At 41.6% G+C, this 25,926-nt stretch overlaps 1 protein-coding gene across 2 annotated transcripts in view; it reads right to left on the bottom strand.

The window, feature by feature from the left end:
• The window catches only part of Dhx57 (DExH-box helicase 57), a 95,117-nt gene that overhangs the window by 10,869 nt on the left and 58,322 nt on the right, over positions 1–25,926 (bottom strand). The window contains exons 13-21 of one of the 2 annotated variants that reach the window (XM_008831516.3): positions 21,142–21,258; positions 16,635–16,731; positions 15,167–15,340; positions 14,138–14,338; positions 10,466–10,742; positions 7,140–7,235; positions 6,969–7,052; positions 4,085–4,219; positions 2,906–2,980 (exon numbers count right to left, since the gene is read on the bottom strand). In XM_008831516.3, coding sequence (XP_008829738.1) covers positions 2,906–2,980; positions 4,085–4,219; positions 6,969–7,052; positions 7,140–7,235; positions 10,466–10,742; positions 14,138–14,338; positions 15,167–15,340; positions 16,635–16,731; positions 21,142–21,258 — 1,256 coding nt within the window. The remainder of the gene's footprint in view (positions 1–2,905; positions 2,981–4,084; positions 4,220–6,968; positions 7,053–7,139; positions 7,236–10,465; positions 10,743–14,137; positions 14,339–15,166; positions 15,341–16,634; positions 16,732–21,141; positions 21,259–25,926) is intronic. The other variant, XM_029562739.1, reaches the window with a different exon arrangement.

Below are 25,926 nucleotides of genomic sequence, written 5' to 3'. Positions count from 1 at the left end.
TTATTTATTTATTTATTTATTTAGAGAGCGTGTACGTGTGCATACCATGTGAATGTCAAAGAAGTTTGTAGGAGTTGGTTCTCTCCACTATGTGGGTCCCAGGGATCAAACTCAAGCAGTTAGGCTTGGTGGCAAGTACCTTTACTCACTGAGCCATCTTGCCAGCCCAGGATCTTTAAAAAAAATTTATTTATTACTTTTACTTTATGGGTATGAGTTTATTGCCTGCATGTATTTAAGTGCATCTGCACTGTGCAATGCCTGTGGAGGTCAGAAGGTGGTGTCAGATCCCCTGGAACTGGAGCTACAGACAATTGTAGCCACCATGTGGGGGTGCTGGGAATTGAACCTGGATCCTCTGCAAGAGCAGCTTAACTGCTGAGCCATCTCTCTAGTCCACCAGGATCTTTTTATAACCTTCCTTTTAAAACTTAATATTAACATTTTTACATTTGTTCAATATTTTCCTAAAACATAGTTCTCAAGTTCTATATAGTACCTTATTTTAAGTATGTGTAATTTTACCAATACATTTTCTTTCTTTCTTCTTTTTGAGAGAGGCCCTCAGGTAGCCATTGTGGTCTTAAACTTACTATGCAGCAGAGGCTGCCCTTGAACTCCTGATCCTCCTGCTTTTACCTCCCAAGTGCTGGATTACAGTAAGCACTATCACAACTGGTGCGTATTACTATAAATATAGATGGTCTGCTGAATGAACATTCTCCTACCTGTATTTTTGCGCATATTTGCAATTCTTTACTAATAGTAAGTCCTAGAGATGAAACATATTTAAGAAGGATATACAAATTTTTATTCCCATACAGAGTGGTTTAAGGACGCACATGGCATCAATGTTAGTCATTTAAAAAAAATTTGCCAGTGGTGGCACACACCTTTAATCCCAGCATTCTAGGAGGCAGAGGCAGGCAGATCTTTGTGAGTTCAAGGCCAGCCTGGTCTACACAGTGAGTTCCAGCTAGGGCAACAGGAAGACCCTGTTTCAAAATGACAAAAAAAAAAAGCATTGACTGCTCTTACAGAGGACCTAGGTAAGATGACCAGCGCCCACATGGCGGCTGGCAACCCTCTTCTGATCTCTGCGAGCACTGCACAACACAGGTGCACTTGTACACATGCAAATACACTCATACCAGACAATAAAAATAATAAACATAAAATAAAGATAATAAATAAAATATTTTCTAAAAATGCCAATGTTAAAAGTAAACAAGGGCATTTCCTTGTACTAATAACCTTGGACACTGTTTTTGTGCATATATTGCATATTCATTCACGTCTTCTGTTTACTTTTCTATTAGAGAACATTTGATGTTTTTAAGTATTTATTATTGCTGAATTTTGTTTCTTTTGTTTTGTTTTTTGAAACAGAGTTTTGCTATGTAGCCCAGGCTGGCCTCAAACTCAGGTTCCTCCTGCCTTAGCCTCCAAACTTCTTAGACAACAGGTGTATACCACTAAGTTGGCATTATTGGTGAGTTCTTAAACATAGATTTTTCCCCTTTTTTTTTTTTTTTTTGTCTTTTTGAAGCAGGGTCTCTCTGTAGCCCCAGCTGTCCTGGAACTCACGATGTAGACCAGGCTGGCCTTGAACTCACAGAGACCCACCTACCTCTGCCTCCCAAGTGCTGGGACTACAGGCCTGCACCACCATGCCCAGCTAGATTTTTCACCTTTTGTTCTGGGTTTAGCCTCAAAATCATATTGTCACCTAAATTTCTTAACATTTTTTTTTCTTTTTCTTTTTAAAAAAAATTTTTTGAGATGACACTGGCTCAAAAAGACCAAAAAAAAATTTTTTTTTGAGACAGGGTCTCCCTGTAGACCCAGCTGGCTTAGAATTCACTATGCAGACCAGGCTAGCCTTGACCTGACAGAGATCCACTGGCCTCTTCCTCCCAAATGCTGCTGGGATTAAAGGTGTGTGCCACCATGCCCAGCTCTTACATTTCCTTTTTAAAAAATTAAATTATATTTTATATATTTAGTGTGTGAGTGTTTGTGTGTATGTGTGTGCACACATACACAGAGCATGCGTGCCACAGAGTGGAGTGTGGAGGTCAGAGGACAACTTATGGAAGTTGGTTCTCTCCTTCTACCATGTAGGTCCCAGGGATCAGGGATCAAACTAGATTTTCAGGCTTTTTGATAGGCCTCTTTACCTACTGAGCCATCTTGCTGGCCCCAAATCCTAATTTCTTACATCATATTAAGTGGGTCTTTGTTTCTATGCCTCATAGCTCCATTTGAGTTTTCCAAATATTGTTCTTTTGAAGATCTTTTTATTTTGAAATAATTACATAGTTAGAGAAGGCTGCAATATTGTAGTATGTTCCTGTGTCACCCAGAATTCCCCTAAGGTTAACACCTTACCTACCCTTAGTATCAATTCAAAATCAGCAGATCTATATCCAAATCACTTGTTATTGTTTTTTTTTTTTTTGAGACAGGGTCTCCCTGTAGTCAGCCCCGACTGGTCTGGAACTGTTATGTAGGAAGGCTGGCCTTGAACTCAAAGAGATCCACCTGCTTCCCAAATGCTTGGAGTAAAGGTGTGAGCCATTACGCCTGGCCCAAATCAATTAAAAAAAAAACTTGTTTTAGATTTATTTATTTTTATTTCATGTGTATGAGTGCTTTGCCTACACGTGTGTATGTGCATCCATGTTATACAATGCCTGTGGAGGGCAGAAGAGGGCATTGGATCACCTGGAATGGTGTTAACTGCCAAGTGGGTACTGGAAACCAAACCTGGGTCCTCTTCAAGAACAGCCATTGCTCTTAACTACTGTACCATCTCACTGGTTCCCCAAATCACTTTTAAAAGTAAATTCCAAATGGTTTGAAAATCATGCAAATGGAGGACTTAGGGAAAATGTACAGTTACCTGCACAACATTTGGATACAGAGCAGCACACAGCATGGCTGATATTAGCTTGGGGTTCTCAGCATTTGTATTTGCCTATGAGAAATACAGCATTAGTTATTTAAGATGTTTAACCAAATAATGTGACTACTTCCCCCTGTACCCTGGAATTTACCATTATATTTCATTTGATCACTACCTGGAAACAAAAAGGATCATCTCATTTCCTATCTGTTATAACATAGGATTTATCTTTTTTTTTTTTTTTTGAGACAGAATCTCCATGAACCTCCAGCTGTCCTGAAACTCGCTATGTAGACCAGGCTGCCCTGCATCTCAGAGAGATCCATCTGCCTCTGGAGTTATGGATGGCTGTTAGCCACTATGTGGGAGCTGGGAACAAAATCCAGGTCCTCCGGAAGAGCACCCAGTGCTTTTAAACACTGAGTCATCTCTCCAGCCCCAAATAGGATTTATCTTTCTAGATACATGAAGAGCAGTTAGAAGTCAGTTTTTCCAACTGCAATGCAAGGGGCCCTTGCTAGAGCCAAGGTGAGGTGTGTGTTAAGCCCTGAACCTTTTCAAGTTTAAATAAATGAATAAAGCCAGTGTAGATAATCATCATGGAGGGAGTCTGGTTCTTAGAGGTTCAGAATGTCCTGGAAGTACTAATTGCTCTTAGAATGAAGGAACACCAAGTTCATTTGAAGAAGTAGTCTTCCTATAATTATAACTAAATCTTTCGTGGTTGGAAAAAGGCTTTGAGAAAAATTACTAGAAATTCTATTATGAATTTTATAGATTTATGAAGAACCAGTGTAAAATTTAAGAAACAAAAACAATAGCAACAGGCCGGGTGTGGTGGTGCACGCCTTTAGTCCCAGCACTTGGGAGGCAGAGGCAGGTAGATCTCTGTGAGTTCAAGTCCAGCCTGGTTTACATAGTGAGTTCTAGGTCAGCTGGCCTCAAAAAGACAAAATAAATAAATAAATAAATAAATAAATAAATAAATAAATAAAATAAAAAAAATAGCAATAATGAACAGAAAAGTCCCTGTTCTCACGAATGTTAGCTGACACATATAAAGGAGAATTAAGAGCCACTAACCCTGCTCACAGGGCTCGACCACAATGCCAGAGTTGGCATTTCAGCTATGTGCTATTATAATTCAAGTGATCAAGACAACTATACATTCCTTACCTCTTCTCCTGTGGCATCCAGGACACCATCTCCTCCTTGGGCCCTTTTTTCAATTTCCCTTGCTCTGAGTCCCTCCTTTACAAACCCTATATCTGACAACAGCTCAGTGAACTGCCGTTTGAGGCTGGCCATTTCCTGAAAGAAATGGAAAAACCTTTAAGAAAGGGGGGCATCAACTTACCAAAGTGACTGACTCAAATATGTAACATTGGTAGATAGTAACGAGGCTTCTATGGATCATCTAACAGGTATGAAGATAAGCTTGTCTTGCCTTTTCCAAAAAAGCAGCTTTCACTTATTACAGATTGGCAGGCAGAGCGAGACAGTAACATGGAAACCCAAAGCCTTCAAAAAACCTGATGAGCCATTTTTTTAACTCCACATTTCATTTTTAAACATTTTCATTTGAGTATGGTAAGTCTGATTTTCCCGTAAATTCTTAGAATGGTAAAATAAATGTAATTTATTTTGCTAGTAGTACCGTTTATTGTCCCCCCTCCCCTGCATTTCTTTTGAAGTCTTCAGTCCTTTATCTGAGCCTAGAGTGGTTATGTTTCTCTCAGTGGAATTCTGCAGAACTTTCCCTTCTCTTCCTACCTGTGGTCCTGCTAGCTGGCATCTGTTGGGAAAATGGGGACCTTACTGTGTCAGATTTAGATACTAGAGAGTACAAATCTCTTTCTCTTGAGGCTTCTATTTAAATATAGGTTGCAAGAGCCAAACTGAATGGCTCACGCTTATCCTGTTACTTGGAAGGCAGAAGCAAGATAACTGTTCAAGCCCGGGAGTTTGAGGCCATTTCTTTAAAAGGGAGGGAGCAGGGGCTACGAGTGTAGCTCAGTGGGGCAAACAGTTTGCCTAACATTTGAGAGACCTGGATTTGACCCATAGTACCACACAAAAATAGAGGCTACATATTAAACACTAGAGGAGAACATGGTAATTTTAGGAACTAAAGGCTGAGCAACACTACTATCTCTTATTGGTAATTTAGGTATCTTGTTGTAATACACCAAGAGCACATGGGTAAAGCAGCAAAATGAAACAAGGAATTAAACATGCCAGTTTCTATTTCATGATAAAGCTTTAATTGAAATCACAATAAAATTAAGTAAAAAATGTAATTTAAAAGAAGCACCACTTGGGCACAGTGGCATATGCTTATGATCCCAGAACTCTGGAGGCTCAGGAAGGAGAATCTTGAGTACAAGGCCAGTCCTAGCTACATAAAGACACGGCTAAAACAAAACAAAAAAACAAACAAAAGGGCTGAGGTATCTCAGCTAGTAGAGTACTTGTCTAGCAAGCACAGAGCCCTGGGTTCAATTCCTAGCACTGCATGAACTGGAAATGGTGGCATGTGAGGCAGGAGGATTAGAAGTTCAAAGTCATCCTTGACTATATATAGAGAGTTTGAGGTCAATCTGGGCTACATGAAACCCTATTCCTAAAAAATTTTAAAAAGAGAAATACCTTCATTTTATGCTTAAAGATATTAAAGTCAGGGCCGGGAGTGGTGGCACACACCTTTAATCCCAGCACTCAGGAGGCAGAGGCAGGTGGATCTCTGTGAGTTCAAGGCTGGCCTGGTCTACATAGTGAGTTCCAGGACAGCTGGGGCTACAAGGAGACCCTGTCTCAAAAAGACCAAAAAGAAAAAAAAAAAAAAGATATTAAAGTCTTGAGAAGATAATTATTATTGTATCTGTTTGGTTCACTCAGTAAACCAAACAACAATGACGGTCAATGACGCACAGATTTAAGTGGCCTGAGGGGACCAGGCATTTTTACTTACGCCCCCACCACAGTCTTCTTAGGTAAGTCTAATATAGAATTGCTTTTGAATAATTACAGCTTTTTAAGTTCTTGGAAAAAAAGCCCCTGTCGTCTTGAAAGATATCACCATAATCTACCTAAAGGAAGAAGAGAATGAGGGCAAGGTCTGGGATGGTCTGGAGGTCTCTTCACTAACCAGAGTTACTCAGTCACACATTTACTCAGTGAGTCCTCTACTGACTGCCAGCTACGCGTTAAGCACTGTTCTAGGCAATGGGGTACAGTCTGAACGAAACAGATCAGCTCTCTACTCCGGTACAGCTTATGGCACAAAGAGGGAAACAAATAAGATGTGAGGTAGTGGGGAGTGTTAAGAACCTGGTTCCATGTTTCAGTAGTCCCTGCCCATCTGTAGCCTCTAGACCTTTGAGAAAAACAAATGTTTTGTAGAAGCCTATCTGCCCCATCATTATTTTGGCTTCTCAGACCACTGTGAAAGTGGCCTAAAATACTGCCACAATGGGGCTAGAAGCTGTCTGTGGTTATGAAAAGACAACTTTCTTTCTCTTCTACGCTTATTAATGACAAACAATGTGTTGTGATTGACCTAAGAAAAATTAACAAAGAAAATCTGGCTCAGTATTAGTTCTTTGGTTTGGGAGAGAAGGTGAGGGGGTTAGGGATGGTCACAGACCCCATTGAGAATCTGGTGAAAGCTATACTAATCTCTTGAGAGTAAGAGTAATGCATGTAAGAGTAATGCATGTATGTATAAGCACATAATTTTGCATACAATTTCAGGGGTTTATGGATCCAGGTTAAAAATAACTGGTATAACCCTGAGAAACAGACCTCTAGTATGCAGTAACCTTCACCATGCTGATGTTCTACTCTATCTTCCATATTAGGAAAGCACACATTCATTAGAAAGGACAACCAGGTCAGCAGAAGTCTCAGCACTGAGGGTCTCAAGCCATAGTTCAGGAATCCATTCTTCACATTCCAGAAATACCATTTTCATTGTCCAGACAGAACAAGCTGACATGAAGTTGTAATGCCCTCTGGTGAGCTACTGCAGTGGAAAACAAATGAAAACAGAAGAACTCACCTGCAGAGCTCTTCCCGACAAGAAGTTTTGTCTGCAGTAATTGTAACTTGCACGCGCACCTTCTTTTGTACTCAGCTGCCAGCCCTAAATTGTGGAGAAAATCAAGCTGAACTTGCTCTGACTTTGGGGCCAACTTTGGAGGCAAATCTAGCTTTGAGGTTACATACTTACCTTGTATGCTCGTAGAAGGGCCAGATAATCACTGTTTGCGAATGCAAATTCCTGCTTTTTCTGATTAGCCTCTTCTTTTTTGTCCCAGGGAGAAACCTAAATGAGGAAAATGGATTTGAAGGAGGGTTCAAATGGCACTTTCCTACTGCTGTAGGAAAGCTAGCTACTTAGGGAAATCATACTGTGTGGAACAAAGTGTCTGTGTGTCAGCTGATTGGAGCAGGCACAATAGTAACTGGCAAACTAACGGCCTTTTGGTTTCTGTGAGTACAAAATGAGTCTAAGAAAAGCTCTTCTTGTTTAGTTCCAAAGGGCAAAAATAAATAAAATAAAATAAATCATCAAAGAGCCACTCAATCTAAAAGCTACATCAACTCTGTAATACCTTCATTTTATTTTTGGATTTGTTTTGCTGTTTTTTCCTCTCTAATCATGCTGACAAATGAAACCAGGGCTTTGGCACATTAGGCAGGTGCTATTCTTGGTCTTGCTAACTTTATTTATTTATTTTTTTTGCCTTTTTGAGACAGGGTCTCCTTGAAGCCCCAGCTGGCCTGGAACTCACTATGTAGACCAGGCTGGCCTCAATCCCACAAAGATTGGCCTGCCTCTGCCTCTCAAGCACTGGGATTAAAGGTGTGCACCGCAATGCCCAGCCTTGTTCACCTTTTATATCTTAGTTTCTTCTGGTTTTATAAATATAAGTAATGGTTTCCTCCTTTACAATGTTTAGAGATTTTCTTTATTCCCTAAAAATTTGTAAGACGAACAGATAATTAAAATTTCACACACAGTCACAGGCACATACACACAGATGGTCTCTGTCTCTCTCTCTCTAATCCAGTGATATTCCTAGTTTTTCCCAGGCTTTGAAGATCCAAGTTCCTTGTGGCAAGCTTAAGCAAAGCCCTGAAACACCATTTAAAATCCTTGGAAGCTGATGTTGACGGTGCATGCCTGTGACACTAGAACTCATGAGACTGAGGTGGAATCAAGAGTTCATGGCCAGCCTACATTACAAAGTGAGACCTTACCAGATACACACAAACACCAAGGGAAAAAAAAAAAATTGAATTTTGTATATTTGAGTAACTTACAGGTGATAAAACAGCAACAAAATTTTATTTTCTATTTGAAGGAAAGAGTTCTTCCTTTTTAGAAAAGCCAATGGGAAAAGATTATGTTTGGGAGACTAACACGTTTACAGAGCCCAGAAAAGGACAGTGCTCAACCCTGGCTATAGACAATATTAACATTTTCAATGAGTTGTTCACATTTCAGCAAAACAGTAAGAGGTTTATTGAGATGATTTGAGAAACAAACAGTGGAAATCCAATTCATAGTGTTAGCACTGTGTGTCCCTGAGCAGGGCATGTCACCTCTTCTGTTGCCTGCTTTTATCATTTGTTGTTAAATCATGAAGTAGGACTAAGATCCTTTCCAGATCTGTGAGTTTATAATTTTATAAAGTGTAACACTGAAAACTGAAGAAAATGATTCCATCCATGTATCTAAAACATGCCATGGTAGCCAGGTGTGGTGGCACATACCTTTAATCCCAGCGCTTGGGAGGCAGAAGCAAGTGGATCTCTGTGAAATCCAGGCCAACCTGGTCTACATAGTAAGTTCCAAGCCAGCTGGGGCTGCAGGGAGACCCTGTCTCAAAAAGACAAAAAACAAAACAAAAACAAAAACGAAAAAAACATGCCATGGTAATTCCACCCAACAATACTAGAAAATCCATTCTCCTGAAGAGCACATACAACATTCCAGGATAGACCATATGCTTGACCATAAAACCAAACTCAGTAAGTTCTAAGGGAGTGAACAAATACCAAAAAAGTTCTATGACCTCAGTGAGCTGAAATTGAAAATCACAACAGGGAAAAAAAAAAAAAAATCAAGGAGCTCAAATATATGCAAATTAAAATAACACACACCTAAATAACCAATGAGTCACAAAAGAAATAAAGAAGAAATGTGTGAGGCCTTGGTCTTGACCCCAGCGCCTTGACACCCAACCCCACATAAAAAGAAAATATATTTCTTTTTTTTGGCTCTTTTTGAGAGGGTTTCCCTATATAGCCCCAGCTGGTCTGGATTCGCTGCTTCTCAATGAATGAAAACAAAAGACAGACTGATAAAACTGCTCAACAGATAAAGGTGCTTGCAGCCAAGTCTGACAACATGAATTTGATCCCTGAGACCCACAAGGTGGAAGGAGAGAACCAGCTACTACAAGTTGTCCTTTGACTGCTATACATGTGTGAAAGTGTGTATGTATGCCCCTGTAAGTAAACAAACAAATAATAAAATGCAGTAAAACTTATGGGATGCAACCAAATCAGTCTTTAGAGAAAAATAGATGCTTATAATGTTAACATTAAAAAAGATGAGTCATATCAAAACTGTAACCTAGCCTTCTACCTCAAGACACTGAAGAAGAGGAGCAAAGTAAACTTAAAGCAAGAAGGCAGGAAAGAACAGATATTAAAATAGAGAACAGAAAAAAAGATGATTGAGAAAAATCAAAAGTTGTTAAAGAGCAACAAAGTTGATGAAACTTTAGACTGACCAAGACAATAGGATGCTCAAATTATTGGAATCCAAGAAAAAGGAGATATACAGATAACTTAGCTGAAATATACAAATTACTAGAAAAAAAACATTAACTCAATTAACTAAACAATAATCTAAACAAAAAAAGACCCCCAAAGAGATAATCTGAATAGATGTGCAAGAGAAGAGACTGAATTAGTAATGACAATTAAAATACTCTTCACAAAAGAACCCAGGCTTGGATGTCTTCAACAAAATATTAAGAAAGGACAGGACAGTGGTGATAGCTAAGAGGTTCCACTTCTTTTGAGAAGAGGGTCTTATTATATAACCCAAGTTGACCGTGAACCTGTGTTCTTCCTTCCTTACCCTCCAAATAGCTAGGATTACAGGTGTACACCACCACACCCGGCTGCAAAGGGGTTTCTTTAAGATGACAAAATGCTCTAAAAACTGATCACAGTGTGATGGTTACACAATACCAAACCTTCTCTTTTCTGGTGCTGGAGATCAAGCCCAGGGTCTCACATATGCTAGGCAAGTATTATACTTCAGTCCCTAAAAGCTATTGAATTATAAACTTTCAAATGGATGAACTGTATGTATAAATTCTATTTCAATAATTAATTAAAAAAAATTTTTTTTTTGTCTTTTTGAGGCGGGGTTTCCCCTGTAGCCACAGCTGTCCTGGAACTCAGGAGGCAGAGGCAGGTGGATCTCCGCGAGTTTAAGGCCAGCCTGGTCTACATAGCTGTTTGTTTACTTACAAAAGGAGACTTAAAGGCCAAGCAGGCTGCAATGGTGAGAGCAGGATCCAGGCAGCGGAAGATAGACCCAAAGAGCATCAGTTTGCCGATTCTCACATCCACAGGCAGAGAGGCCAGGTGATAGCCTAGAGGGGTCAATTTTTCATCTGGAGTTAAGGCTCCCAAGTCTCGCAACCGTATTTTTGAGGCACGAAGAGAATCAATATGTGGCGGTTCAATGAGCCGAGAGAACACAGATTGGAGATTATGAGCGTTAAACATTTCTAAAATTTTAATTCTGAAAAAAGAAAACAAAGTAATAATGTGTAAATTTGATATCTGGTAGAATGACACAGAGAGAGAATTCTTTTCTTTGAGTGAGAAAGATAAATGCTTTTTTAAGTCACACAGTACTTCATCATGTTTTTGAGACAGGATTTTCTTAAGTAGCCCAGGCTGACCTAAAATTCATACTCCTCCTGCCTCAGCCTCCCCAGATCTGGATTATAGGCAGGCATTAGCACACCCAGCCACAGTGTTGCTTTAAATAAGTTTAAAAATCTCTCATGTCTTCTAGTTTTCTTAGCAATAAACTACAGAAACACTTCTCAGAGTCTGAAACTAATTCATATTAAAAATAAAATTCTTCTTATAAACTTTCAAAAATGCTGCTTTCTTTAGCAGTGGGTTCAAATTTTGAAACCGAATTCAAATGATAAAAGAAGTGCTGGGGGAGAAAGGAAGCCTGCACTGTCAGTGGAGATGGAAAATGGGACAGCTGCATGGGAGGCAGGACATAGGCTTCAAAAAAAAGAAAGAAAATACAGCTATCACATGATCCAGCAATCCTACTTTTGAGTATACATCCAAAAAACTTAAAATCAGGATGTCAAAAAATATTTTTGCTTCTTTGTTTATTGCAGTGTTATTTTTCAATAATCAAGGTATGGAAGAAGACTAAATGTCTATCAACAGAAGAACAGATAAAGAAAATGCAATGCATACAACAGAATACTATTCATCCTTAAAAAAGAAAGAAGGTGCAGCTTTAAGAACATTATACAAAGGTGTTAGAGGATGGTTTAGTGATTAAGAGGGCTTGCTGCTCTTCTAGAAGATCTGAGTTCGATTCCCAGCACCCATATCAGGCAGTACATAACCACTTGTCACTCCAGCTCTAGGGGATCCAGTGCTCTCTTCTGGCCTCTATGGGCACATGCACTCATGTGTACATACCTGCACATAAACATAAATAAAAAGTAAATATATATTTAAAAAAGAACATTATACATTTTGCTTCTTCTTTTTCAGACCTTAATGGCTTGTAAAGATTTTAATCTAGAAGCTGGGCATGGTGGCATATGCCTTTAATTCTAGCACTTGGGAAGCACGGGAGATGAATCTCTGTTAGACTGAGGCCAGCCTCAGTTTGTATAGGGAGTGTCCAGGCCAGCTGGGGCTACAGACACTGCCTCAAAAACAAAGAGACAGACAGACAAACCATGTAGAGTCAGGTATAATGACACATACCTATAATCCCAGCACAGGGTATATAGTGAAAAATCTATCTCAAAGATCAGTCCATCCATCCATCCATGCATCCATCCATCCATCCATCCATGCATCCATCCATCCGCCAATCAGTATTCATTGTGTCTTGCCTTGTGATAAATTTTAAAAAGCTAATGTTTTATCTTCAGCAACTTTTCAGAAAAGAAAGTATATATATACTATTTAGTTCACTTTTTTTTTGGTCTTTTTGAGACAGGGTCTCCCTGTAGCCCCAGCTGTCCTGGAACTCACTATGTAGACCAGGCTGGCCTCAACTCAGAAATCTGCCTGTCTCTGCCTCCTGAGTGCTGGGATTAAAGGCATGCACCACCACACCCAACTTATTTACTTCACTTATACATTTTGTTATCATCAATATAACACAGTTGATCTTCATTAATGTATTTGGTATTTAGATTTTTTCCATTTAAGGTATTTCATTTAAGTCATCATTGATAGTAATGAACTTCTGAAATTTCAAATGGGAAACAAGGATGCTATGCTGGCATATGTCATTTTCTCATTTTCCTACTATTGCACATGTCAATAAAATCTCCTATCTACATGTACTACACTTCCCCCTCACATCCTTCACAAGTCAATCAACCTTCAAAGTTCTCTCATCCCCTTTACTCCTTTCCATTGCACCATTACTGCCTTAGTTCAGAGCATTAGCTCTTCCCCAGCCTCTTTTCTTTGTCTGATCTTGAGAAGGGTCTTGCTAAGTACCTGAGGTTGGCTTCAAAGTCCGGATCCTCCTGCCTTAGCTTCCCAGGTACTAGGATCCCAGGTATTTGCCATTATGATCTCAGTTTTTTTTTTTTTTTTTTTTTTTTTTTTTTTTTTTTGATTCAGGGTCTCCCTGTAGCCTAGAACTGCTGACCTAGAACTTGTTGTATAGACCAGGGTGGCCTCAAGCTCACAGAGATCCACCCACCTCTGCCTCCCAAGTGCTGGGATTAAAGGTGTGTACCACCATACCCAGCTACTTCCACAATTTAACCTCTCCCTCCCTTCTTCCTTCCCCCCTCCCTCCCTCTCTTCCTTCTTGCAGTGCTAGGGATCAAACTTAGGGTCTTTCTGACACTAGACAGGTGCTCTCCCACTGAGCTATACTCCTAGCCCCCCAATTTCTCAAGATCAACTATGGGCACACTGTTCTTGTATCCTACACCTTTATGGTGTAACCCAAAGTCTGGCAAGTAGAAGGTGCTCAAAATATATCTGCTATGTAAAAGAGCTATAGGGCCTGACTGTAGCTCAGTGGAAGAGTGCTTGCCTACCATGTACAAGACATGGGTTCAATGCCTGACACTTAGGAAAATAAAATAAAAAGAGCTTTATATGAGTAATCCTCACTCCTTGGGTTATTTTCTTCCCCTCCTCAAGTTAACAACTGAGTCAAAGAAGCATAAATTGTTTACATTTCTTATATATCACCAAACCAGTTTTCACAAACATTGAATCAAAGGTTCTCCAGCTCACTTAATATTGAATTTATTCATTTATTCACTAAATTCTATTTTATGACATTTGTTCATTAGGTAATAATGGTGTTTGTAAGTTTTATATACTTAAAAAATTATTTTGTGTATGACTGTTTTCCTGATGTAAGTACATTTGTGTGTGCAGGGCTGGCTGAGGCCACAGGAGGGCGTCGGATCCCCTGGACCTGGAGTTACAAGTGGCTATTAGCCACCATGTGGGTACTAGGAATTGAACTCAGGTACTCTGCAAGAGCAGCCAGCGCTCTAACTGCTAAGCTACCTTTCCAGCCCCTTAGTTACTTCCTTCTTAGTGATAAAGAGGCTGTAGATTTTCCCCTGGGAAAATGTGATAATAATATTTCCCAGAGCAGACATTCCTTGAAGAGTTACAGCATTTTCCTAAATGTATTCTTGAGTTTTATTTTAGGGCTATGCTCTATAAATGTGAGAGATCTCTATGTGCAGAAAGTAAAAAGAAAAGGAGAAGGCCACAGGAGAAGGCCACACTTGAAGAGCTCTTTCTCTGCAAATGAATGAGTTCATCCATGTCTATTCTTAGCAAAATGTCTTCTATGAGGAAACAAAGTATGGAACTTAAACAGGATGAGAAACCTTCAGACTTTCTGGAAGCAGAATACACAAGTCAAGATGTAACCTTAGACACAGCTGTTCCAATGGCACTCTTTGTATTTCTGGTAGCTGCTGCTTTAAAAGCTGATGACTGTAGTGGTGGCTGGTGAATAAATGGAAGCAGACTCCAGATGCAACACGGCCTGCTCGGCCTTTTCTCTGCAGAGCATTGGCTTGAGATACAAATGTATCCTCTAGACTTTCCATCCCTTTGCTGGCATCATATCTACAATGGAAAAGGAAATATAATAATGAGTTATTTTATATGTCTATGTATGTGTGTGCAGGTGCATATGTGTGTATGCAATGGAGGCCAGAGGACATGCTAGCCGTTGTTCCTTAGGTACTGTCCACCTTGATTTTTATTTTTGAGACAAGGTCTCTCATTGGTCTGGAACTTGCCAAGTAGGATAGGCTGGCTGACCAATGAGCCCTGTCTCTCCCCCTCCAGAGCTGATAATACAAATGCATGTCACCGCATCTGGCTTTTGGTTGACTGATTGATTTTTTTTTTCTGTCTTTTTGAGACTGGGTCTCCCTGTAGCTCCAGCTGGCCTAGAACTCACTATGTAGACCAGGCGACTGATTGATTTTTAGTGTGGCTCTTGGGATTGAACTCAGGTCCTACAAGTACTTTACAGAGTTACTTTTAAAAATGTGGCCAAGGCTACTAGGCACAGACAAGTAATTTCCTTCCTCCTACAGAGGTATAAAGTGCTCTGTGTGCTCTAGGACCATGGAGTCCTTGCTGGAAGTAGCTATTGCTGATGTAAACACTACCAAGTGCCACTACACACATTTTCTTTATTATTCAATCCTTTTTCAGGCAAGCACATGTAAAATCACATGAGAAAATAAATTTACTACTTCCAAGGTAAAACTTTAAATCTTGTAGCCTTGTTTGACTTTAAGATTCCTGGTGCTGGCTACGGAATCACTCCACAGTCACACACACTATTCCTTCAAATAGCAACCTATATGTGTACCACTAAGAGCCATATTGCCCTTAATGAGGCATCTTTAGTCCCTCTGTCATTTCACCAAAAGAGAATACCTCTTTTCTTTCATCTTCCCAGAATCGATGACATAAACAACATCATCAATGGTTATGGACGTCTCAGCAATGTTGGTGGAAATGATAATCTTAGTTATACCTATTGGAGGTTTTACAAATACAGCCTGCTGCTCTTCGCTGGATAAGGATGAGTGAAGTGGGTGAATGACACATCTAAAAGGAAATAAAACCACATTAAGTATTCTGACACCAAGCATTTAAATTGGGTTAGAGTGGGTGAATTTCTATTGAAATCAGTAAGACGACTTCAGGCATCAGCAGCTTCTCTGAACCAGCCATCAAAGCCCAGCTCTTGTAAGTGTGAAGGTTCCTTCTGATTCTTTTTCTTTTTTTGGTCTTTTTCAGACAAGGTCTCCTTGTAGCCCCAAGTGGCCTGGAACTCACTATGTAGACCAGGCTGGCCTAGATCTCACAGATTGCCTTTGCCTCCTGAGTGCTGAGACTAAAGGTGTGTGCCCCCCCAGCTTTTTCTGATTCTTAAAAATACAAACACAGTTCCTGAAACTAAAAACCTTGTACCAACTTGGGAAAAGTTCTAGGGTAAAATTCAGTAGTAAATAGTCAAGAGGAATAAATGACTGACATTCTGTTTCTTTCTGTTTTGTTTTTGGTTTTTTGTTTTTTTTTTTTGAGACAGGGTCTCCCTGTAGCCCCAGCTGGCCTGGAACTCACTATGTAGACCAGGCTGGTCTTGTACTCACAGAGATCCACCTGCCTCTGCCTCCCAAGTGCTGAGACTAAAGGCATGTGTCACTACACCCAGCATATTCTAAAAGTAATAAACCTAAACCAAACTAACCAGCCAAGACTAATCTTCCCTTTAAGTACAGAGAGAAAGAGAGGCAAAGATGGTGATGTAAGTCAGGAAATTTCATTGTCAAATTTCTATGGAGTGTTCAATTGTTAGCTGGCTTTGCAGTTAGATGTGAAGACACACCCAGTCTTCTGTGAAAAATTATTTTCTCTCAAAATGACAACATTTCTTTGTTATTACAACGTTGGCTTTCCTCCCATATTCCTCTCCTACTCAGGAATCCAGCAACTGAAATCACATGCTACTTTGCTGAGTCACTCTGCTAAGTGAAGAGAAATGTCTTTCTCTGGTGGAATGAGCAAACAGGTCTGCCCATTTCCCATTGGCACCAGCGATCATATGATTGAGAGGACACCACAGTCTAAGGAGGGCAAGGACCATAAAGACCTTCCTGTTCTGCCCGCGTGGTGGCACATGCCTTTAATCCCAGGACTTGGGAGGCAGAGGCAGGTGGATCTCTGTGAGTTCAAGGCCAGCCTGGTCTACACAGTGAGTTCCAGGACAGCTGGGGCTACAGGGAACCCCTGTCTCAAAAAAAACAAAAAAAAAAAAAAGAAAAAAAAAAAGACCTTGTTCTTCATCTTTGTAGATAACTGCAATGCAAGTCTTAGGGGACAGAAAGCAATTACTTACCGATTACTACGTCTATTGTTGAAAAGAGAGTTAGACTGCAGCTGCTCATAAAGCATTTTGATTTCTGCTAGTCCTGGTAAAAATACAAGTATGGCACCTGGGTATATATATAGAAAAAGAATAAATCAAAATAAATGGAAACTAATATAGATTATAAAATGATCTTAAATCACTAATCTGTTAATTTTTCACTATCCTTTTTCTTTAAAAAGATCCAAAGGATTTAAATGAAAACTAAATCATGCTTTTATACAATCTCTGATTTAATAAGGACAAAAAAATAGTAGTAGTATCCTTCTACAGTAGAAAAGCAGATGTAGAAAAAACACGCTTTGGGGTTAGAGAGATGACTCAGCAGTTAAGAGCACTGGCTGCTCAGAAAACCTGGGTTTGGTTCCTAGCACCCACAGTATGGCTAACAACTGCTTATAACTCCAGTTCCAGGGGATCTGATGCCCTCTTTTGGCTTCAGGGGGTTTGCACATATGTGGTACACTTACATACATGCAGGCAAAACACTTATACACACTAAAAAAAAGAAAACCACATTTTAATTTACACAAAAATCACTAGGCAAGCGCTGTACTGAAATCAATACCTTGCATCTGTGTGTGTGTGTGTATGTGTGTGTGTGTGTGTGTGTGTGTGTGTACTGAAACCAATACCTTGCATACACCAGGAAAATGGCAAGCGCTCTACCACTGAACTATAGCCCCAGCCCTAGCTATTTTTAACACACTTCCTTAGGACTTTGACATTCTGTTTCTATAGAAAAGTTATCCTTCTAACCTTATAGGACAACGAGAGTCTTCTGTTAATGAAATCCAAACATTTTTCTGGAAATGCTTTTTTTTCTGGTCTTTTTGAGACAGGGTCTCCCTGTAGCCCCTGCTGTCCTGGAACTCACCGTGTAGACCAGTCTGGCCTTGAACTCACAGAGATCCACCTGCCTCTGCCTCCCCAGTGCTGGGATTAAAGGCGTGCACCACCACACCCAGCTGATTTTTTTTTTCTTTAAACACTATATAACTACTTGATTAATCTGGTTATTTAAGTATATACATACATATATATATAAATAAATTAATTAATTAATTTTTTAATCTTTTTGAGACAGTTTCCCTGCAGCCCCAGATGGGCTGGAACTCACTATGTAGGCCAGGCTGGCCTCGAACTCACAGAGATCTACCTGCCTCTGCCTCCTGAGTGCTGGGATTAAAGGCATGTACTACCATGCTTGGCTAGATATATTTTAAAGAGATAGTATATTAACTAATCATGTCCTTTTTGTATTTATTTTTATGTGTATGAGTGTATTGCCTGCCTGTGTGTAAGTGTACCAGACCACTGGTAAATGCATAATCTTCAGAACTTATCACTTATTATTTTAGTCACAGTTATTCTCCCCATGAAAAAGATAAGGAATATAAATTATTACACAAATAGAAATCTCAGGGCTGGAGAGATGTGGCTCAGTGGCTGAGAGTACTGGCTGCTCTTCCAGAGGACCTAGGTCTGGTTCCCAGCACCCATGTAACAGCTAACAAGTGTCCATAACTCCAACCCAAGGGATCTGGCACCCTCTGCTGGCCTCTGTGTGCATTGCATGTATGGGTACACTTACATACATGCAAGCAAAATGCTCATTAAAAAAAAAAAAAAAAAAAAAGGAAGTCTGAAGAGGACCAAAAAATGATCTTGAAGGTTTAAAAAAAAAAAAAAAACTTCGCATATTCCCATACATTACCTCATCTGATCTTCCTGGACACCCTTAATTAAGAAAGGTATCAGTACCTGACACATGACTCAGTGATTAGGACAGGTCAGAGATGATAAGCATGGTGCTTCAATATAATGAGCTTCTGGCCCTAGATCCACATTCTTTCCATTATGTATTCCTGTTAAAAAATGCTCTGCTAAAAATATAAGAATGGTAAAGTAATCTATATAGATGGGGAAATTGTCTATATTTTTATCTGCTTTATGATTTGCTCCTCCCTCACGGTGTGGCCACATGTGTCAGGGATAGCTTTAATATTTACAGACATATCACTGATTCTTTTGTTTTTTTTGAGACAGAGTTTTCCTATGTCACTCTGGTTGACCTGGAGCTTACTATATAGATCAGGCTGGCCTTGAACAGCCTCTGTCTCTTGAGTGCTGGGATTAAAGGTATGTACCATCACTCTTGGCCTTTGATTTTTTTAAAAAAATTATTGTGTATGAACATTTTGCCTGCTTGTATAGTCACATGCATGCAAGGCCTGTGGAGGCCAGAAGATGTCAGATCTCCTGGAACTGGAGTTATGGATGGTGTTAGCTGCCATGTGGGTGCTTGGAACCAAACCCAGGGCCTCTGCAAGAGCAGTTAGTGCTCTTAACCACTGAGCCATCTCTCTAGCCCCATGGCCTCTGATTCTTAATTATATTTATTTATTCTGGTTTGATTTTCAGTAATCTTCTAACATTTCTTTTTCAGCTAGTATGTTTTTGTTTTCAGGAATAGTCTTTTCCTTTGGAAAGGAACCAGACCACCAGTCCACTGGTAAATGCATTAGCCACACCTAACTACTTGCCAAGAGAAGAGAAATAGGAACTTTAATGATTTATATGGCTTACAATTCTCTTTAGAAAATATCACAATGATAAAATCTAAAGAGAGCACATGCTCCCATTTCTCTGAAGTACTGTGTAATGACCACATAAAGTCTTTTATTGATCTATTATTCCACTCAATGATCACACTATGTTGGCTGTCCTTCAAAAAATATTTGTTCTATGGTTGAAAGTTCCAAGCAATTTTCTAGGGCATGAGGAGTACAGAGTGAACAGAAATGACTGGACTTAAGGAGTTACATGCTGAAGGAGATGGCCAGTAAGCAAAACTCTAATTTCCAACAGTGCTAAATACCAGTCACTTTGGATGTTATGATAGAGTGACAGAGGAGAAAAGGCCACAGATATGATGGCCTAAAAAGGGGACATGTATGCAAAAACATAAATTATGTGAAGGACTGAATTAGGAGGAGATCTCACATATTCACTCTGGGGATAAGGAATCACCAGTGAGGTGAAGATGTCTAGAACCAGAAGGGGACAGTGAGTAATCAAAAAGTAGTGACTGTCATATCATAGTTACAGCAGGAGTAATATCAACAACAACAACAAGTATGTTACAACAATATAATCATTATTAGCAGTTGTATCTACTGGTGAACCACACCACCACACACCAAATACCAAATTAGTGATACCCAGATACCAAAGGAACCTATGGTATCCTTCCTTCCTTCCTTGCTTTGTTATTTGAGAAAGGGTCTGATGTAGCCTAGGCTGGCTTAGAACTCCCAACATATGAGGATGACCTAGAACTTTGATTCTCCTGTCTCTACGTCCCAAGTGCTGGGATTACAGGTACACATCACCACACCTGGTTTCTGCAAAGCCAGCGAAGTCGTAAGTAGTTATGAGTAGACAGATATGGGTTCTATGAACTGAACTCAGATCCTCTGGAAGAACAGCAAGGCAAGTCTTTTAACTACTGAGTCATCTCTCCAGCTCCAAGAAAGGAAGGATCCAACATTTCTTTTGTTTTGAGATGGGGCCTATGTAGCCAACATGGGCCTGTAGTTGACTGAAACCTAGCATGAGGTTGAAGTATGTCTCCATCTTCCACCTCTGGAGTGTCTGGGATTAAAGGCCTGTGTGCTTGTACCACTGATTTTAGGATTTTAGGTGGCACTGAGAATGAACCCAGGGCCTCTGGTACCCTTGCCCAGCCCTCTATCCAGTAAGCTACATCTCCAGTGCCTTTTTTTTTTTTTGAGACAGGGTCTCCCTGTAGCTGGCCTGGAACTTGCTATGTAGACCAGCTTGGGCTGGATCTCACAAAGATCTGCCTGCCTCTGCCTCCTGAGTAGTGAGATTAAAGGGCAGTGCCTCAGGTTTTGTTTTGTTTTTTTAAATTTAATGAGCTTTTTGTAATTTTTTTTTTTTTTTTCTTTTTTGAGACAGGGTTCCCTTGTAGCCCCAGCTGTCCTTGAACTCACAAAGATCCGCCTGCCTTTGCCTCCCAACTGCTGGGACTACAGGTGTGCGCCACCACGCCTGGTGAGCTTTTGTAATTTTATACAACCATTCTTAATCAAAATTTTTATGTATGATGCTGGGGATTAAAACCTTACTTTTGGGTACACTGAGCAGGTGCTCCACCTGCTCCACCCCCAACCCCTATATGATTTCTATTAATAGTTGAGGAAGTTTTATATGACTATTACTGTCTGTATTTTACACACAAACTAAAGCATAGAAAAGATAAGGATTTTATCCAAGGGTACAAGATTCCTGAATGGCAGAGCTGGGAAATATACTGGACTCTGAAGCCTCAGATCTCAATTCTACTGCCCTGTGGCCTTCATGTGCAGAGTTTGTATGGTAGATTCCCACTTCACCAGGAGCAAAGTGTTTCATATGTGGCTCCTTCGTGGCCTGAGTAAGAAGCAGTTACCTGGAGGGTAGGAGTGCTTGCCATCTACGATCCACTCTAATAAGGCCTCTATTAACTCGAGGTTAACCTTTTCAAAATCCATGACAGACATTGTCTTGATGACCGATTTGCTTACCCCTGAAAGAAAGTTAAAAATGAGAAGGATAATTATACATTATTAAAGATAATCTGCCCATGAACTAGATGAGTGCTGGACTGGTTTAATAACACAGATTCCTATTACCAAACTGAGTCTTTTCCTTTTAGTCCCTCAGAAAACATAGGTTTACTAGTACTAGAAGTTCTTTTTTTTCTTTCTTTTTTTTTATAAACAAAAACAAGATCTCCCTGTAGCCACAGCTGGCCTGGAACTCCCAGAGATCTGCCTATCTCTGCCTCCTAAGTCCTGGAATTAAAGGCATGGACCACCATGCCTGGCTGATCTTAAATTTCTGATCCTCCTGCCTCTACCTTTAAGTGCTGGAATTGTAGATATGTAACACTACACCTAGTTTGTATGTTGCTCCAGATCAAATTCAAGGCTTTGTGCAAGCTAGGGAAGCACTACTCCAACTGAGTTATGTGCCCAGACCAGAAGTACTGTTTTTCTAAAGAGCAAGCTCTTTTCCTATTAGAACTTGAAACTCTCTCCAATCTTTCCTCTTTTTCACCATCATACATTTATTGAATGCTTGTAAAGAAGACCCCCGTAGTTGCAGCTGTGACTCTTGCGACTCTAGTAAGTACAGGAATAGCTTCAGGAATAGGCACGGGAGCCACTGCCATCATACAAGGCAATGCTCAATACGCTGACCTATACATCAGTTTGGACGCTGATCTCCAGCATTTACAGGAATCCATAAGTTAGCTCCAAGATTCTGTTAGCTCATTAGCAGAAGTGGCCCTGCAGAATCGGAGAGGGCTGGATCTCCTCTTCCTACAGCTGGGGGGGCTATGACCCCGTTTGCAGGAAGAATGTTGCTTCTACCAAGACCATTCAGGAGTTATGAGATAACATGGCCAAGATCAGAGAGGGACTAGATGCCAGACGTAAACAGAGGCAGGAAACGCAGGGGTGGTTCGAATCTTTGTTCAACAAATCCCCATGGCTGACTACCCTCATCTCCACTCTCCTAGGTCCCCTCATAATCCTGCTTCTGATACTCACCCTAGGGCCATGCATCCTTAATAGACTAGTGCAGTTCATAAAAGACAGGTTAGGCACCATCCAACTCATGGTGCAGAGACAAGAAGCTTATATGCCCCTTAGGACAGACCTCCCAGACACTTATGAACTGACTGTCCGGAACTCATGATGGGGTTCCCCAGCTACAAGACAAGGGGGGAATGTAGGACCCGGAGATCCTCTTCATTCAACCCCTCCTGACACCCCACTGGTTGCTCTTTTCAGCTTCTGTAAAATGCTTGAAATGCCCGCCTGCTGCTACTCCTCCCCTGCTGTTCCCCTTCCAGGAAACTATAGATTAGATAAGCCCGGGCATGGACACTGCCCTATAGAGTAAAAATGAAGACTCCTGACCACACAGATGGCCAGCGCATTCCACAACCCTGAGAACAGCACCCGCCAATAAAAAACCTCCACTACCGCATCCTGTACAATCGATCAGTTTAAAAGTGTGTTGGCGCACATGGGATTCTTGGACCAACCACAAAGTGACACTGTTATTCCCCTCCTCCCTTTGTCTCTAACCTATAAAGAGCCCCTTCTTCTCCCACCCGGGGCTCTCAGCACGGATCCGTTACATTGGTGCAGTCTGAGAGCCCGAGCTTGAGTCCAAATAAACCATAAACCTTGCTTTTGCATTTTTGGTGCGTTGGGTCCTTGGTGGTCTTCTTGGGGTCCCGTGAATGAGGTATAACATTTGGGGGCTCGTCTGGGATCCCCCCAGAGACGCCCCCTGAGAGGAACAGACCCCAAAAAGTTTGTGATCAACCGGCTGGGTAAGTTTTTGTAAAATTGTGTGTGTGCCTGTCTTCTCTATATTTTCACTTTGGTCACGGCCATCTGAGCTCAGTTTTTCTTTGTTGCTGAAATGCTAGCGAGGCGACCTGGAGGACTTGGGAGATGTTCCCATCCTTGTCAGGGTGGGTGCTCCTCATCGGACGCCCCACCAGGACACTAGTCCATCTGAAACCTCAGAGGACCTCGCGACCCTGTTGGGACACACGCGTCCTATCCGTATGGTCTTTGGCATAATCGAGCCGGGGAAGTCACACAGCCAAGAGTCCAGACCATCTGAAAGCTGCGGCAGCTTATTCTGGGACCTCTGTCTGTCTGTGTTGTTCCTGTGTCTTGTGCTCTTTGTTCTAATTTCTTTGTTGACAAAATTGACGGGAATGATAAATACTATGGGTAACACCCCATCTCCCCTCTGGATCTTACACTAGTCCACTGGGGGGACGTTAAGACGATTGCCCATAACAATAGTGTAGATGTAAAGAAGAAGAAATGGACAACTTTATGTTCGGATGATCGGCCCTCCTTAAATGTTGGATGGCCCCCTGAAGGGACTTTTAACCTGAGTCTGATTTCCAGAGTAGAGGACCATGTCTTCCGCCCATGTACGGGCCACCAGGACCAGATTCCGTACATCGTAACCTGGCGGGGCCTCATCGAGCGACCTGACGGCCCCCCCGTCTGGGTCAAGTCCTTTCTTCCCCTGATTAATCTTGTTGCGCCCCCCCAACTTTGCAGGTCCTCCCTCTCAGACCAAAGGCGGCAGAGAAACCCATTCTCCAGGGAGGCACGGAGGAGAGCGACATCTTTCCCCCACCCTACTCCCCTCAGATGAGCATCCCGCCAACAGCGCCACAAGTGCAGACCCCACCTCCTAACCCTAAGGAACCATCATCGCTCCTGCAGGGACCTGCGCAGGCCACAAGGAGCAGGAGGGGGTCAGCCCTATAGCCTGACACTGTTGTCCTCCCCCTCCAGCCAGCCGGGCCCCCAGACAGAGAGGGAAATTAGCCCTTTCATTACTGGCCCTTTGCCAGCAGTGATCTTTACAATTGGCATTTACAGAATGCGCCATTCTCTGAAAAATGCCAGGGACTTGATTAACTTATTGGAAACTGTTCTCTTCACTCACCAGCCCACCTGGGATGACTGCCACTTTGAAATGATCCATTTTCAAAATTTCAACCCACCAAACAATTAGGTTGGCTTAGTAATCCCTTGTTTTCATGGCTCCTGCCCCTTGTTGGCCCCCCGGTAATACTGTATATTATTTTGATACTTACTCATTGTTTTATAAGATTTCTTTCCTGACAATTACTGCCATTGCTAAAATCACTACAAAAATGGGTCATAGTCAATTATCAGACTTTGGATTCTCCCGAGATGAGTTGGCCCTTAGGGCTTGTGATGGCACTTCTCCATTTTCAAATCAAAGAGGGGGAGATGTTGGGGACTCCTGCTGTTTTGGGTTGTAGTCTTTCCATGTCCGGATAGCCGCATGCCGGCTCGGCGCGAATGGAAGGACTCCTTTTCTCAGCAGGGCGCCCCCCTACTCTCTTCCTGACTCATCTTTGAAGTAGCCATCACAGATACATGGCCTCTGGCATAGAAACTGCCAGGTTTTCCTGTGTGATAATCAGGCACTGTCTGACAGCCTGGCAGAAGCCCACCACCACATGTAAATGGGGCATCCTACAAAGCACCTATCAACTAAGGCTTTTGCCACTGCCTCCACATTATAAATATCCTGGTTTTCCCCTTAATAAATTGGAGTTGCATCAGGAGCTGTATCTGGAGCTGTACCAGTCTCTTATTCAATCTCCCCGGAGGGGGCTGTCCCTTCGTAAACATTCACTCGCGAAGATTCTGCTTTCGCCGTTCTTGCACCTCCCCTCGTGACCTGGTGGCCAACGGATCACGAACATAGAGTGAGTGCTCGGTAGCTTGGAACGGAACTCGCCTGGAAGCGCAGCGACTGCTGAGTTGCCAGCATCCGGTAGCCGCGGAGAGCCAGAGACCCGAGTAGCAACACAGTGCACGGGACCTGATCCAGTGGCGCGTGTGAGACCGGCGCCAGCCAGCAGCTTGTGCTCCGCAAAACCCGCGCGCCCATATCTGGCGCCCAACGTGAGAGCCTCCGAACTCCGCACCAGCCAGCAGCTGGCGCCCCCTGAAATGCAGAATTCGTGAGTATCTCACCCACAAGTTTCTTTCATCTCCCATCAGGAGACTAAAAAGGCAGCTGTGCCCCCAAGCCTCCCCACTCGTGGGGCCTGGCAAATCTCTCTTTCGTCTCCCATCAGGAGAATAAAAAGATAGCTGCGCCCCCAAGCCACCCCACTCATGGGGCCTGGCCGTTTCTCTTTTCTCTTTTCCTCCTTCTAAAATTAAACTTCCCTAATTGGTTTTGTTATCCTGCCCCCCAGGGCATGCAAGCCACAGCTAAAACCAGTTAGGTGAGAATTTAAATTAACTAGCCCTTGTGGAGCACTTGAAAGTTCAAGGTGGCTCATGCCAAACAAGATTTAAAAAGGCCATTTTTTTTTCTGTAGTCTGCAGCTAGACTTGTACCTGTCAGAGTGTTCCAATCCCCTGGTGTCAGGCTGCTGCAGAAACATTAAATGCTAGACAACACTATCTTCCTTTTATAATGGGTAATTCAGCATCACGCCAGAAAAAACTCCAAATTCGCTCCCTTAAAACCTTACTTAAATCAAGAGGACTTAAGACCTCCCAAAAAGAAAGCTCAAATTTTTGGAATGAAGTATATCAATTTGCGCCCTGGATCCTGTCAGCAGACATTTCTCATCCAGAGGTCTGGACTAACA

This window comes from Nannospalax galili, unplaced genomic scaffold, assembly GCF_000622305.1.
Source record: "Nannospalax galili isolate Female #2095 unplaced genomic scaffold, S.galili_v1.0 scaffold1735, whole genome shotgun sequence".
NCBI lineage: Eukaryota > Metazoa > Chordata > Mammalia > Rodentia > Spalacidae > Nannospalax > Nannospalax galili.
Note: the sequence above shows the minus strand (reverse complement) of the source record. Positions and strands in the feature narration are given on the sequence as shown.